This window comes from Xyrauchen texanus, chromosome 31, assembly GCF_025860055.1.
Source record: "Xyrauchen texanus isolate HMW12.3.18 chromosome 31, RBS_HiC_50CHRs, whole genome shotgun sequence".
Taxonomy (NCBI): Eukaryota; Metazoa; Chordata; class Actinopteri; order Cypriniformes; family Catostomidae; genus Xyrauchen; species Xyrauchen texanus.
In genome coordinates, this window is record NC_068306.1 from 40322337 (window position 1) to 40336048 (window position 13712).

Here is a 13712-nt window from a genome sequence, read left to right on the forward strand (position 1 = left end):
CACATTAATAGAGAGGCGAAGGGAAGGAAAAGATGTGGTAGAAAAAAAGTGTACAAGCAATAGGGATAACCGCACCCTGGAGAGAATTGTGAAACAAAACCCATCCAAAAATGTGGGGGAGATTCACAAAGAGTGGACTGCAGCTGGAGTCAGTGCTTCAAGAACCATCACGCAGAGACGTATGCAAGACATGGGTTTCAGCTGTCGCATTCCTTGAGTCAAGCCACTCTTGAACAAGACACAGCGTCAGAATACAAAAAGGACTGGACTGCTGCTGAGTGGTCCAAAGTTATGTTCTCTGATGAAAGTAAATTTTGCATTTCCTTTGGAAATCAAGGTCCCAGAGTCTGGAGGAAGAGAGAAGAGGCACAGAATCCACTTTTGCTTGAAGTCCAGTGTAATATTTCCACAGTCAGTGATGGTTTGGGGTGCCATGTCATCTGCTGGTGTTGGTCCACTGTGTTCTCTGAGGTCCAAGGTCAACGCAGCCGTCTGCCAGGAAGTTTTAGAGCACTTCATGCTTCCTGCTGCTGACCAACTTTATGGAGATGCAGATTTCATGTTCCAACAGGACTTGGCACCTGCACACAGTGCCAAAGCTACCAGTACCTGGTTTAAGGACCATGGTATCCCTGTTCTTTATTAGCCAGCAAACTCGCCTGACCTTAACCCTATAGAAAATCTATGTGGTATTGTGAAGAGGAAGATGCGATACGCCAGACCCAACAATGCAGAAGAGCTGAAGGCCACTATCAGAGCAACCTGGGCTCTCATAACACCAGAGCAGTGCCACAGACTGATCTACTCCTTGCCACGCCGCATTGCTGCAGTAATTCAGGCAAAAGGAGCCCCAACTAAGTATTGAGTGCTGTACATGCTCATACTTTTCATGTTCATACTTTTCAGTTGGCCAACATTTCTAAAAATCCTTTTTTTGTATTGGTCTTAAGTAATATTCTAATTTTCGGAGATACTGAATTTGGGATTTTCAGTAGTTGTCAGTTTTAATCATCACAATTAAATGAAATAAACATTTTAAATATATCAGTCTGTGTGGAATTAATTTATATAATATCCAAGTTTCACTTTTTGAATCAGAACCAGCTTTATTGTCAAGTATGCTTACACATACAAGGAATCTGTCTAGGTGACAGGAGCTTCCAGTCAACAACAATACAAACAATACCAAAAACAGTAGCAAGACATAGGTAATTAAAAACAAAAAAGAACACAAAATAAATAATTATACATATACGTACATACACTCACCTTCATACATACCCACATACACACGTAGTGCAAATCTAATACAATCTGTTATATAAAGAACAAAAACCTGTATATTATGTACAGAGCAATATAAGTAATTGCAGAAGTGGATATGTTAGATAATATAAATTAAAATTAAAATTAAACTGTGTATTGCACATAATTATTGCTCAATGGGGCAATTTAATTGTTCATTAGATGGATGGCCTGAGGGAAAAAACTGTTCCTGTGTCTGACGGTTCTGGTGTTCAGAGCTCTGAAGCGCCGGCCAGAAGGCAACAGTTCAAAAAGGTAGTGGGCAGGGTGAGTGGGGTCCAGAGTGATTTTACCAGCCTTTTTCCTCACTCTGGAAGTGTACAGTTCTTGAAGGGGGGCAGGGGGCAACCAATAATCCTCTCAGCAGACCGAACTGTCCTTTGTAGTCTTCTGATGTCTGATTTCCGTAGCTGCACCAAACCAGACAGTTATTGAAGTGCAGAGGACAGACTCAATGACTGCTGAGTACAACTGTTTCAGCAGCACTGGTGGCAGGTTGAACTTCCTCAGCTGGCGAAGGAAGTACAACCTCTGCTGGGCCTTTTTCACAATGGAATCGATGTGTATCTCCCACTTCAGGTCCTGTGAGATGGTAGTGCCCAGGAACCTGAATGACTCCACTGCTGCCACAGTGCTGTTTAGAATGGTGAGGGGGGACAATGTTGGGGTGTTCCTCCTAAAGTCCACAATCATCTCCACTGTTTTGAGCGTGTTCAGCTCCAGGTTGTTTTGACTGCACCAGAAAGCCAGCCGTGCTGCCTGTCCGTCAGAAAGCTGGTAATCCACTGACAGGTACAGGTGGGAACAGGGAGTTGGTTTAACTTAGTCCGGAGTATATCTGGTATGATTGTGTTGAAAGCCGAGCTGAAGTCCACAAAAAGGATCCTTACGTATGTCCCCGGTCTGTCCAGATGTTGCAGGATATGATGCAAACCCATGTTGACTGCATCATCCACAGACCTGTTTGCTCGATAAGCAAATTGAAGGGGGTCCAGAAAGGGTCCAGTGATGTCCTTCAGGTGGGCCAACACCAGTCTCTCAAATGACTTCATGACCACAGATGTCAGGGCGACAGGTCTGTAGTCATTAAGTCCTATGATTTTAGGTTTCTTAGGGACAGGGATAATAACTGAGCATTTGAAGCAGCATGGGACTTCACACTGCTCCAGTGATCTATTGAAGATCTGAGTGAAGATGGGGGCCAGTTGGTTAGCACAGGAACGAAGGCAAGCTGGTGAGATGCCATCTGGTCCTGGAGCCTTCCTTGTCCTTTGCTTCCGAAAGACACGGCACACATAGTCCTCACAGATCTTGAGTGCAGGTAGTGTAGCAGCAGAGGGGAGGAGGGGGGTTGCAGGAGGTGTTAATGGTTGTGTGAAATGAAGATCCGAGTGCATGTGGGGTGTGAAATCGGGCCTTTCAAATCTGCAGTAAAACACATTCAGGTCGTCAGCCAGTCGTTGGTCCGCCACAGGGTTGGGGGTAGGAGTCCTGTAATTAGTAAGTTGTTTCAGGCCACTCCACACTGATGCAGGGTCGTTAGCTGAAAACTTGCTTTTCAGCTTCTCAGAGTAGCTTCTTTTAGCCACTCTGATTTCCTTATTCAGTGTGTTCCTGGCCTGATTATACAAGACTCTATCCCCACCCCTGTAAGCCTCCTCTTTGGCATGACAAAGCTGTCTGAGTTTCCCTGTGAACCATGGTTTATCATTGTTGAATGACAAAATTGTCCTAGTAGGGATGCACATATCCTCACAGAAACTGATGTATGATGTAACAGTATCTGTGAGCTTGTCCAGGTCTGTAGCTGCAGCTTCAAAAACACTCCAATCAGTGCAGTCAAAGCAGGCTTGTAGTTCCAGCTCTGCTTCAATAGTCCATCTCCTTATAGTCCTTACAACTGGCTTTGTTGATTTTAATTTCTGCCTGTAGGTCGGGAGAAGATGAACCAGACAGTGATCAGAGACTCCCAAAGCTGCACGTGGGACAGAGCAATATGCATCCTTTAATGTTGTATAGCAGTGATCCAATATATTCCTGTCTCTGGTGGGGCATGTAATGTGCTGTCTGTATTTGGGCAGTTCGCGTGTGAGATTTGTTTTGTTAAAGTCCCCAAGAATAATAATAACTGAGTCCGGGTATAGTTGTTCTGTGTCTGAGATTTGATCAGCCAGCTGTTGCAGCGCTAAGTTCCCAGACGCGTTAGGAGGAATGTAAACACTCACCAGAATAAACGAAGAAAACTCCCGCGGCGAGTAGAACGGCTTACAGTTAATAAAGAGCGCTTCCAGATTAGGACAGCACATCCTCTTTAGTGTTGTTACATCTGTACACCAACTTTCGTTGATGTAAAAGCATGTTCCACCGCCTCTCGTTTTCCCGTTAACTCCGCGATGCGATCCGCTCTGAACAGCTGGAAGCCCGGCAGATGTAATGCGCTGTCCGAATGGCTTCACTCAGCCAGGTTTCAGTGAAGCACAGTGCAGCAGAGTTTGAAAAGTCCTTATTAGTATGTGTGAGGAGATGTAGTTCATCCGCTTTGTTGGGAAGAGAGCGGAGATTTGCGAGATGAATGCTCGGCAGTGCTGTTCGAACGCCGCGCTGATGGAGTTTAACCAGCGCGCCAGCTCGTCTCCTCGCCTGCGCCTCAGTAACGCATCTAAACGACACAGCAGCGCCTCCAACTAAAATGTCCAGCAAAACGTCCGAATATTGAAAAACCGGGAAAAGATGATCTGGTATGTGCTGCCGAATGTTCAGCAGTTCGTCCCTGGTAAAACTGATTGGGTAAAAGATTGCTAAACACAGGACAAACTAACAAAAACAACAAAAGAATTGAAGAGCTCCACACCGAGGCAGCCATCTGCGGCGCCATGTTGATCATGTCAATACTGGATGGAATGGAATTACTGAAATAAATCAACTTTGATGATATTCTAAATAATATGACCAGCACCTGTATACATTGGGGATGCACCGAAATTAAAATTCTGGGCCGAAACCGAAAATCCAGGATGCACTTGGCCGAAAACCGAAACCGAAACTTACTTTTTTTTTTTCTTTTTTTTTTTACCCATTTAAGAAAAACAAAAATAATAATTTGTGTATAATTGTATTAATATTATACTTTTTCATTAATTTCATGAATTTAATGAATCTGAATTGAAAAACTACAAACCAATAAAATAAATCACACTTTTATTGAAAGTAACACCAATATTGGACAAAAAATATATTAAAACATTATTAAATATTATTCTTCATTCAGTTCTGTAAAAATCTAATTTTAGATTTTATTAACAATTATCCAAATAATGTAAAGTTTTAGAAAACTATTATATGCAAAACAACAGTCAAGTAATGAACTTTTAATGAATGAAAGTTTAAATATGCAACAGTCATTTTAAAACAAAAAGGAAGAACACAGAATGGCAGAGGGCCTCTATTTCACTGATCTATAACTATAATATATAATTATATATATATAGATCAGTGCTCTATTTTGTTTATGTAAATGTATGTACACTTTAGGTGAACATTATTGTGCAAAACGGCAGTAATTGAACTAAATCCAACCTCAACTGTAAACGACAGATGTATCCTCAAGTGAAGAACAAGTGTAATGTAATTGCTATTCACATCATATTGGACTGCTTTCTATTTAACTACAAGTGACAGGTTTCTCTTCAAGAACAAAAGTTGCTAAACTTTCTGACAGTCTCTCCTGTCAGAAAGCTCATCAAGAACATGAGATGCTGCACTGAACAGTTTCTCACTCTCTGTGCTGGTGCTTGGGCAGATAAATACCTGTGCGCAATCCGTGCAAGCAAAGGAAAGCGGTCTTTGTTTATGCGACCGTAGTCAAGGAGATTGTCGCTTCTGGCAACGGGTAGTTCAGCTAGATACGTCTCAAGTTGTGTTGTAGCTGCGCTAGTTGTGGTACTGCTGTGGATCGGGGGGCTTTCCTGTAGAACTGTACTCTGTGTGTGTGTGTGTGTGTGTATATATATATATATATATATCTTGAAAGTTCTGCTGAACAAACACTGCAGATCGCAAATGTGATGTCCTTATCAGAAACACCGCTGACATGATCGGCCTTTGTTTGGTAGCGCCGTGATAAGGGCTAGATCGATCCAGAGTGAAATCAGAGCACTGAGGGGCGGGGCGAGGAGGTATATATTTTCGGCTCATATTTTCGGCCTTTTTTCTCTTTCGGCCGAAAACCAAAAGTGCCATTTTCGGCCGAAAATTTTCGGCGGCCGAAATTTCGGTGCATCCGAATATATATATATACTGTACACACAACCACACACACAAATATATACTAGGGATGGGCAATTGTACTTGAGTACTCGAGAACTTGAACGTGACAGCGAAGATCGATCATAAAAACAAAATATTTCTCTTTTTTCTGATTGGATATAGAAAAATGTTGGGCGGCACCTTGAGCTCTGATTGGTTAGCGTTGCCAGAGCATGCGGTCCAAAGCCCAGACCGAAGAACAGAGAGAAAGATGGCTTCAAAGTTGCGTAGCGATGTCTGGCTTCATTTCGACAAAATAGATGAAAATACAGTTCAATGCAAGATGTGCAGCGCCAAGCTGTCACACAAATCTACCACAAGTACAATGCGTTATCATCTAGTATTTGTACATAAAATATCTTGTGATACCAGAGAGGCAACTCAGACGAGCATCGCATCTTTTACCGTCAGACAGAAATGCAACGCAGCCAGAGCTGAAAAATGTACACAACTAATCACCGAAATGGTAGCGAAACATTTGCTGCCCATTAGTTTCATCGAAGGAGAAGGGTTTAAAGATTTGATGCATTACGTTGAGCCCCAGTATAACGTCCCATCACGCAAAACAGTCACGGGAAGAATAGATGCTCTATATGAAAAGACTTCTTCCCTGAAAGACAGACTGTCAAAGACAGCGAAGATGGCTATCACAACGGACTCACGGACCTCGCTGACCACGGAATCCTATATTACACTAACTTGCCATTACATTGCTGAATGGGAAATACATAGTTCATTATTAGAGACGTGCAATGTTGGCGAACGACACACCGCTGTGAACATAGCCAACTACCTTAAAGATGCATAGCCAACTACCTTTCTCTGTCAAGCTCGGAGAAAGTAATTGCATTTGTTCATGATAACGCTAGTAACATGGTTTTGGCAAATCAATTTTTATTTAGTTTTCATTGCCAAACTTTCTTACCTTGTAAAAGAAACATTACCTCATAAATCAATCTTACCTAATTGTCTGAACTCAGCATTAACCAGTTCAAGCCAGGCCACATCCAGATCATCCAGATCATATCGACTAAGTGGTTCGGTGAGCCCGCGTGAATCCAAAGTGGGTGAGAAGAATGGGATTCCACTGGCCTTTGGAAGCATTCTGAAAAACAATCGCACATTTACACTCACATGACTACCACACCTGTTACAGGTTTCTTCATTATTATAATTTTTTTTTAATAACCAAGTTGTTATGCAACTGACCAAAAACACTAATGAACAGCAACATGTAACTAAATAGTATGTTCTTTTCTAAAAATTATTGTGTATGAATGTTGTTTTGTGTACTGCCAAAAAAAACAAAACAGGGAATAATATGAACATATCGTCTTTATATGAACAGTCACTAAAATTAATCAGACTTTCCAATACTTCATTTATATGAACAGTCACTAAAATTAATCAGACTTTCCAATACTTCATTTATATGAACAGTCACTAAAATTAATCAGACTTTCCAATACTTCATTTATATGAACAGTCACTAAAATTAATCAGACTTTCCAATACTTCATTTATATGAACAGTCACTAAAATTAATCAGACTTTCCAATACTTCATTTATATGAACAGTCACTAAAATTAATCAGACTTTCCAATACTTCATTTATATGAACAGTCACTAAAATTAATCAGACTTTCCAATACTTCATTTATATGAACAGTCACTAAAATTAATCAGACTTTCCAATACTTCATTTATATGAACAGTCACTAAAATTAATCAGACTTTCCAATACTTCATTTATATGAACAGTCACTAAAATTAATCAGACTTTCCAATACTTCATTTATATGAACAGTCATTAAAATTAATCAGACTTTCCAATACTTCATTTATATGAACAGTCACTAAAATTAATCAGACTTTCCAATACTTCATTTATATGAACAGTCACTAAAATTAATCAGACTTTCCAATACTTCATTTATATGAACAGTCACTAAAATTAATCAGACTTTCCAATACTTCATTTAAGAATGAGAATGGCCATTAGGCTATAATAAGAATGTTTGATCATTGCCTCAGCTAAATATTATAAAAAGAGCAATGTTACATTTTGTCACACTACATCACTGCACAACGAAAAAAGCTAGGGCTGCACAAAAGGGTGAAAATAACAATCATGATTATTTTGCTAAAAATGTTAAAATCACGATTATTACTCATGATTATTCTGTCATTTGAAGAAAAGAAAAATATTACAGGGCTGCACAATTTGAACAAAAAAACAAAATTGGTACTGCCTCTTCTTGGATATGGATTCTAAAAGAACAAAAAAAAAAAACAACATAAAATTACATTAAATGGTAGCTCTCATGTTGAACAATTGTTAGAACTACAAACTAGTAAATGATTCATGTTTTGCCCAATCTTTACTGCTAATAAAAGCAGTAACTCTCTAATGAGTTTACAATTGCATCCTCTTTTAAGATCCAAACTTTAAATGATTAGAATTAACCATTATAATTAACATTATTATATTCCCATATCCTGCAGTAATGTATGATATGAATTATTATTACTTAATATTGTCAGCAGCCATATCACCCTGTAGCTCAAGACTGGTTGCCTACTGAAGCTAAGCAGCACTGAGCCTGGTCAGTACCTGGATGGGAAACCTCCTGGGAAAACTAGGTTGCAGCTGGAACAGGTATTAGGGAGTCCAGCAGGGGGTGCTCACACTACGGACCTGTGCAGGTCCTAATGCCCCAGTATACAGATGGGGATACTATATTGTAAAAAGTCACCGTCCTTTGGATGAGATGTTAAACCAAGGACCTGACTCTGTGTTCATTAAAAATCCAAAGACACTTCTTGAAAAGAGTAGGGGTGTCCAGGCCAAATACTCCCAACTGGCCCTTTATTTGAGCCTTTTTTTCAAGAAAGGCTCAAATAAATGTGTTGTTTCTGTGTCTTACCAGCAGAGGTTTATCTCCTCCTCGCTCCAGACAACCTTGGTACCATAGGGTTACTTTAGATTTGTTTACACACTTATTATGGACAAACATATTTGGAATTACGCAAATGTCCAACCGTAAGTTTTAACTCTGTTAGTATCTGTAAGTAAGTGCTCTTCTCAAGTAAGGGTTTAATGGCCACAGCAGTGATCACAACTTTACAATTAACAGAAAACATAAACTTCTCAATCGTCATGCAACACTCTTGCTGTGTTCTCGTAACACGCCAATACTAGACTAACGCGTGTCTCTCTCTCTGGCTGGAGGTTCTGTGGCCGTTTTTATGCCACTCTCCCTGTGCTCACTGAAATTAGAGACAGGTGTTAGACATAATTTAGCTCAGGTGCAAGCGCCCTTACAGCTTTCTCCCCCGGACGGGCGATTGACCATGCCCCCACTGCCACAGTATCATTATCTTTATTTGTGTACGGAGTAAGTGTAAAACACTACAGATCAGAGCGATTCACATACAGTACTCGTAAACATCTGAGGTTCTGTATTTCATCATGTGCTCGAAAGTGAAACAGTGATTGGCCAGTGGTGAACTTCTGAGGAGAGCCTGATTGGTCAGGTGAGGTGAAAATGGACTACGAAAGAGCTTGTGATTTGGTCTATCATCTGTAGACACAACCCATAATGAAAACGAACAACAATTTGCAACTTCACCTGGCAGATAATGTCTGTTTGCAAACTCACTAATTATGCTTAATTAACAGTGAGAGGCAGAAATCGTGATCGCGGTTAAAATATGATTAATTGTGCAGCCCTAGTACAAGCTATACTTCTCACACTACTGAGCACTTCAGTGAAGTTAGTAGCACTGCTGTGATGATGATTGTTTGGTAGAGCTGAATCTCACCTGACCAAAGGCTCAGGAATGGCTTCCACATTGGCTGGGACTTGAACACCCTTCTCCCACTCCTGCCTCCATGGGTCTGACAGGAAATAAAACTCCTCTGGACTTAACTGTGCTGAATCAGGCAACTTCATGGCTGTTATAAAGTCCGTCCTAAACACCTGCAAGAAGATAGGTTAAGTCATATAACTTTTTCACTAGTTGGCCTGGAACTTATTTAAGATCTACAACATAATACATGGTTTAAATTGAATAGTAAAATGCTAGTCTGGTGTACAAACAGAATACAAACAGTGTACTAAAAAGAACTGAGGCAACTCGTGCGTTATGCATCAATGTAGCATTTTGGAGCTTGACAGCCACTAGTCACTGTCTGCTGTAGTTGCTTGTACAATCCGCTAAACATCTACCTTTGTGTTCCATGGAAGAAAGAGTAAAGGACGACAGAATCTTCCTTTTTGGGTAAATTATTTCACTTAACGCTTCAATGTAAGCAGCAAAACCTGTTTGCTTTAAATAACAACCTCATGACAGGAGTACATAATTGTGCATGCAGCTGTTTGTCAGGACTTTGCACAGCTGATTCCCATTTCACACAACTTTAATTTCCATTCAACTTTAACATCAGCTCACAGGATGCAGATAATTTGATGGGAGAAAATGCTGCATATCTGAGTGTTTTGCTCAATTTGTAGTTGTCCCTATAATGTAAGACTGTCTCAGTGTTTTGGTCTTGTCATGTTTTACTTTGTTTACTACATGTCGCCATTGTGTTCTCCCTATGTTTCCCATGCTTGTCTCTCATGATTCAATTCACCTCATTTTTAGAGTTGAACTTAAGTTACTGTTTTTTGATTGTTCATGGCTCAGTTTTTGGATGCGAGTTCACTAGTCTTGTTCTCTGTGTCTCCCGTGTCTCTGTGTATTACTGACACCATTGTTGGAATACTTTCTGTTCTTTGGATTTCATTTCTTGAAATACGTTTGTTCCTTGTTCCTCAGTCTTCAGTTCCCTCGACCTTGTGTTACCTGACAGACTGCTGTTGTGTGTAATCACTGTGGTGAGGTACTTCAGAGATCGACACTTGAAATAAGTACATGTTTTGTTATATTTTGGAATGCACCAGTACTTTAAGTGCAACAGTTGGGTTCTGGGAATAAAAATACCATTCATTGTTAGTCAGTTGAGAGAATAAACCTTGAGGAAACAGACTCAGCTGGGGGCCATAAAAATCCTCTCAGGAAACTCTCCACTGTGTCCCTGTGTTTTTTTAGTCAATCATTAAAAAGTGGTGGAGTTTCTTTTGGTCTGGGTGAACTTTATGAATGAAACAGCATTTCCCACCTCTGATGGTTTCTTCTGCTCAAGGCGACTCCATGTGCTCTTGGTTCCCATGTTCTTAGACGACCGCGACCAGGTCGTCACATGACCTACAAGAAAAAAGTGTCATGCCTGAAATCCCATCCAGTTAAAATGCAATACAACATACATTTTTATGGCACCATTGGTGTTGTTAGACCCTATTTAGGAGGGCTTCAGTGGCAGCACTGCACTAGTTTTAAGAGTGAGAATGCTTTGGTGGCTTTTCCCAACTGTTAAGACTAGGGCTGCACGATTTGGTGAAAATGTCATATTGCGATTATTGAGGTTAATATTGTGATATGTGATTGCGATATAATAAACAAATCGTATCATGAGTCAACTTGCTTGGTTATCAAGGAAAATGCACAAATAGATTACTGATAATGCTGAAATGTGTATTTCTCAACTCAAAGACACAAAATAGCAACAACAACAACAACTATAAATGCACATGGTTTTCAAATTAAAATATTTTTACAAAATTAAGACCGAGTCAGAGTAGAGTCCGAATTTTGTGGTAATCAACATTATGCCACAAATGCTGTCGATTGAGCTTAACTTGTGTTGACCCCAGAATATTCCTTAAGTGCTTGTATCATGTAAAAAGTGCAGTTTCGCTGTCTGAATGTGACACTTGTCTGATCTACCTCCGTGCTCGTGGGGTAAATTAACATTAAGAAAATACCCCGCTTACACTTTCACATGGATCGGCTTCTTTCAGCTCATTGTTGAAAACACATTTTTGCATTATTTTGGGCATCTATGCTGACTGACAGGATGACATCATCCCAAGTGCATGACATCATTGCCATGGTAACCAGATACATTTCAGCTGGTTTGCTGAAGACTTGAATGAATGTATAATGAATTTTCTTCTCTGCAAACAATAACAAGAGACAATAGCAAGAAGGACAATGGGGAGATTTAATTTAAGAAGAAAAATAAATCTGTGACCCTACCAAAAACGGTGACTGTCCTGTGTAATAAACTGGGATGTCTGGTCACCCATTCTATAATTAAATTATAAAAAAAAATTACTTTATATTTCATTGTGCATTTTATGGTGGGGAAAAAAAAAGTAAAATAAAAGCAGGTCTTCAATGCTTTCAAAATAGAAAAACAATAAAAAGGTGCCGTTTATCTGTTATTCAGAGTAGCAGTCTTTCCCCGACTATTTAAAAAGTTACAGTTAATTCATCAAGGGCCAGTTTAAGTTGTCAACATTGTGTGGACCACAAGAGACTACAGATGCCTACATGTGTGGATACATTACATCTAAAAAGACTTCATCGCTCAATATTAATAATATTCTTCTGAATTTTTATTTTGATATGTTGTTTTATTAAACTGTGAGAGACATGATGTGGGTGACTTGACTTAATTAAGTTCTTAACCACGATGAAACCATGATGCGAGTACCGTTTTGGCTGCACAAACGGTGTGTATGATTTTACCAGTTGTCAGGTCCCGTGTCGTACGAAGCTGCCTTATAGTTTCTAGTACATTGGCTTCATACCTGTCTTTATGTGTTTGCCATGCCAGCCACCTCGGCAATCAATGTTATACAGCAGTCTCCGTAGTAACATTCAAGCATGTTGGTTAACTGAGTGTGCCGCTCTGCAGGTGTGTTTGATCAACACAGTGAAACAAACTCTGGCTACGTCTACGACATGAGGGAGTGCTACAAATGCTTGCAGTCAGAGTCGCCATTTGTTTCGCTATTTCGCTATTTTACGGTTTCACTATTTTTATTTATTTATTTTGTTCATTGCATCATAAATCAAATGCCATGGACTCAAAGGCTCAGGTCCGAGTCAAAGTCCGAATAAAAATGCATCTGAGTACATGACAAGTCCATTAAAATTTAACTTGTGACTCGGACTCGAGTCCGAACTTGAGTACCTCAACTCTACCAATAGAATTGGAGGGCAAGCTGTGAAGAAGCATATCACTGGCTTAACCAACAAACAGACATGCCCGTTCTCCCATTTGATTCGTGAACAAGCGAGGATCAGCATCTGCTGACCAGCTGAAGGAGAGGATTGGCATGTTGTTCATCTAGTACAGTGATCTCATTTAACAAGGAGAGAAAGGGGCTGGATGAATTATGAGTAAAAGTGACTGATGATTGACAGAATTGACAGAATTATTTTTAAGCTATTGTTGTCTTTTTTTGTATAGCTAGACAAAAGCACAGCAGTCCATGTTCAGGGGGTCGCATGTCTCCATGCAAGGGTCGGACGTGTGAACGGCAAGCTCTGTGCACTTTGCTAGTTATTAATACTTTGTGTCATAAACCAGTGAGATTCAATACACTCAATTACTGTTCTATGAAGACAATACGTCAAAGAATTCAAAACCCTCGGGCTCTGAAGACATTAAAAAACACTTATGTGCTCAAGCTGAACACCCCCGACAGGGCCGCAGACCAGGGACTCAGTTTGGATGGTGTGGCGGGAGAGATACGGTGTCAACTGTCGAGCATGTCGGCAATGCTAGCGAAGCTCGTTGCGAAGGATCTTGAGTTGGTTACAAGAGTGGGGGACATCGAGAAACGTATCGATTATCTGGAGTCATCGGATATGGAATTAGCTGCTAATCTGCTAGCAACCAAGGTGGTCTTGGAACACATTTGAGAAAAGTTGGAAGACATTGAGAATCATAACCGGCGAAACAATGTCTGAATTGTTTGAAATCCTAAGAATGAAGGCAGAGATTTGGTGAAATTCCTAAACGAGCTCTTCCCAACTCTGCTCGACATAACAGGCCATAAGCTGGAAATCAAGCACGAGGAGTAAAGGAAGGCTTTCTTGGAAGAACCACAGCATTTTCTTGTTCCCAGACTTTGCAAATTCGACAAGAGAGAAACGTGATCGATTCAAAGAATGCCCAAGGAAACTGAACAGCCTTTTTTTT

At 40.2% G+C, this 13712-nt stretch overlaps 1 protein-coding gene across 1 annotated transcript in view; it reads right to left on the reverse strand.

The window, feature by feature from the left end:
• The window catches only part of LOC127624553 (protein Jade-1-like), a 141425-nt gene that overhangs the window by 53378 nt on the left and 74335 nt on the right, over window positions 1–13712 (reverse strand). Inside the window, exons 3-5 of the mRNA XM_052099325.1 lie at window positions 10779–10864; window positions 9437–9594; window positions 6573–6715 (exon numbers count right to left, since the gene is read on the reverse strand). Of these exons, the coding sequence (XP_051955285.1) occupies window positions 6573–6715; window positions 9437–9594; window positions 10779–10864 (387 nt within the window). The remainder of the gene's footprint in view (window positions 1–6572; window positions 6716–9436; window positions 9595–10778; window positions 10865–13712) is intronic.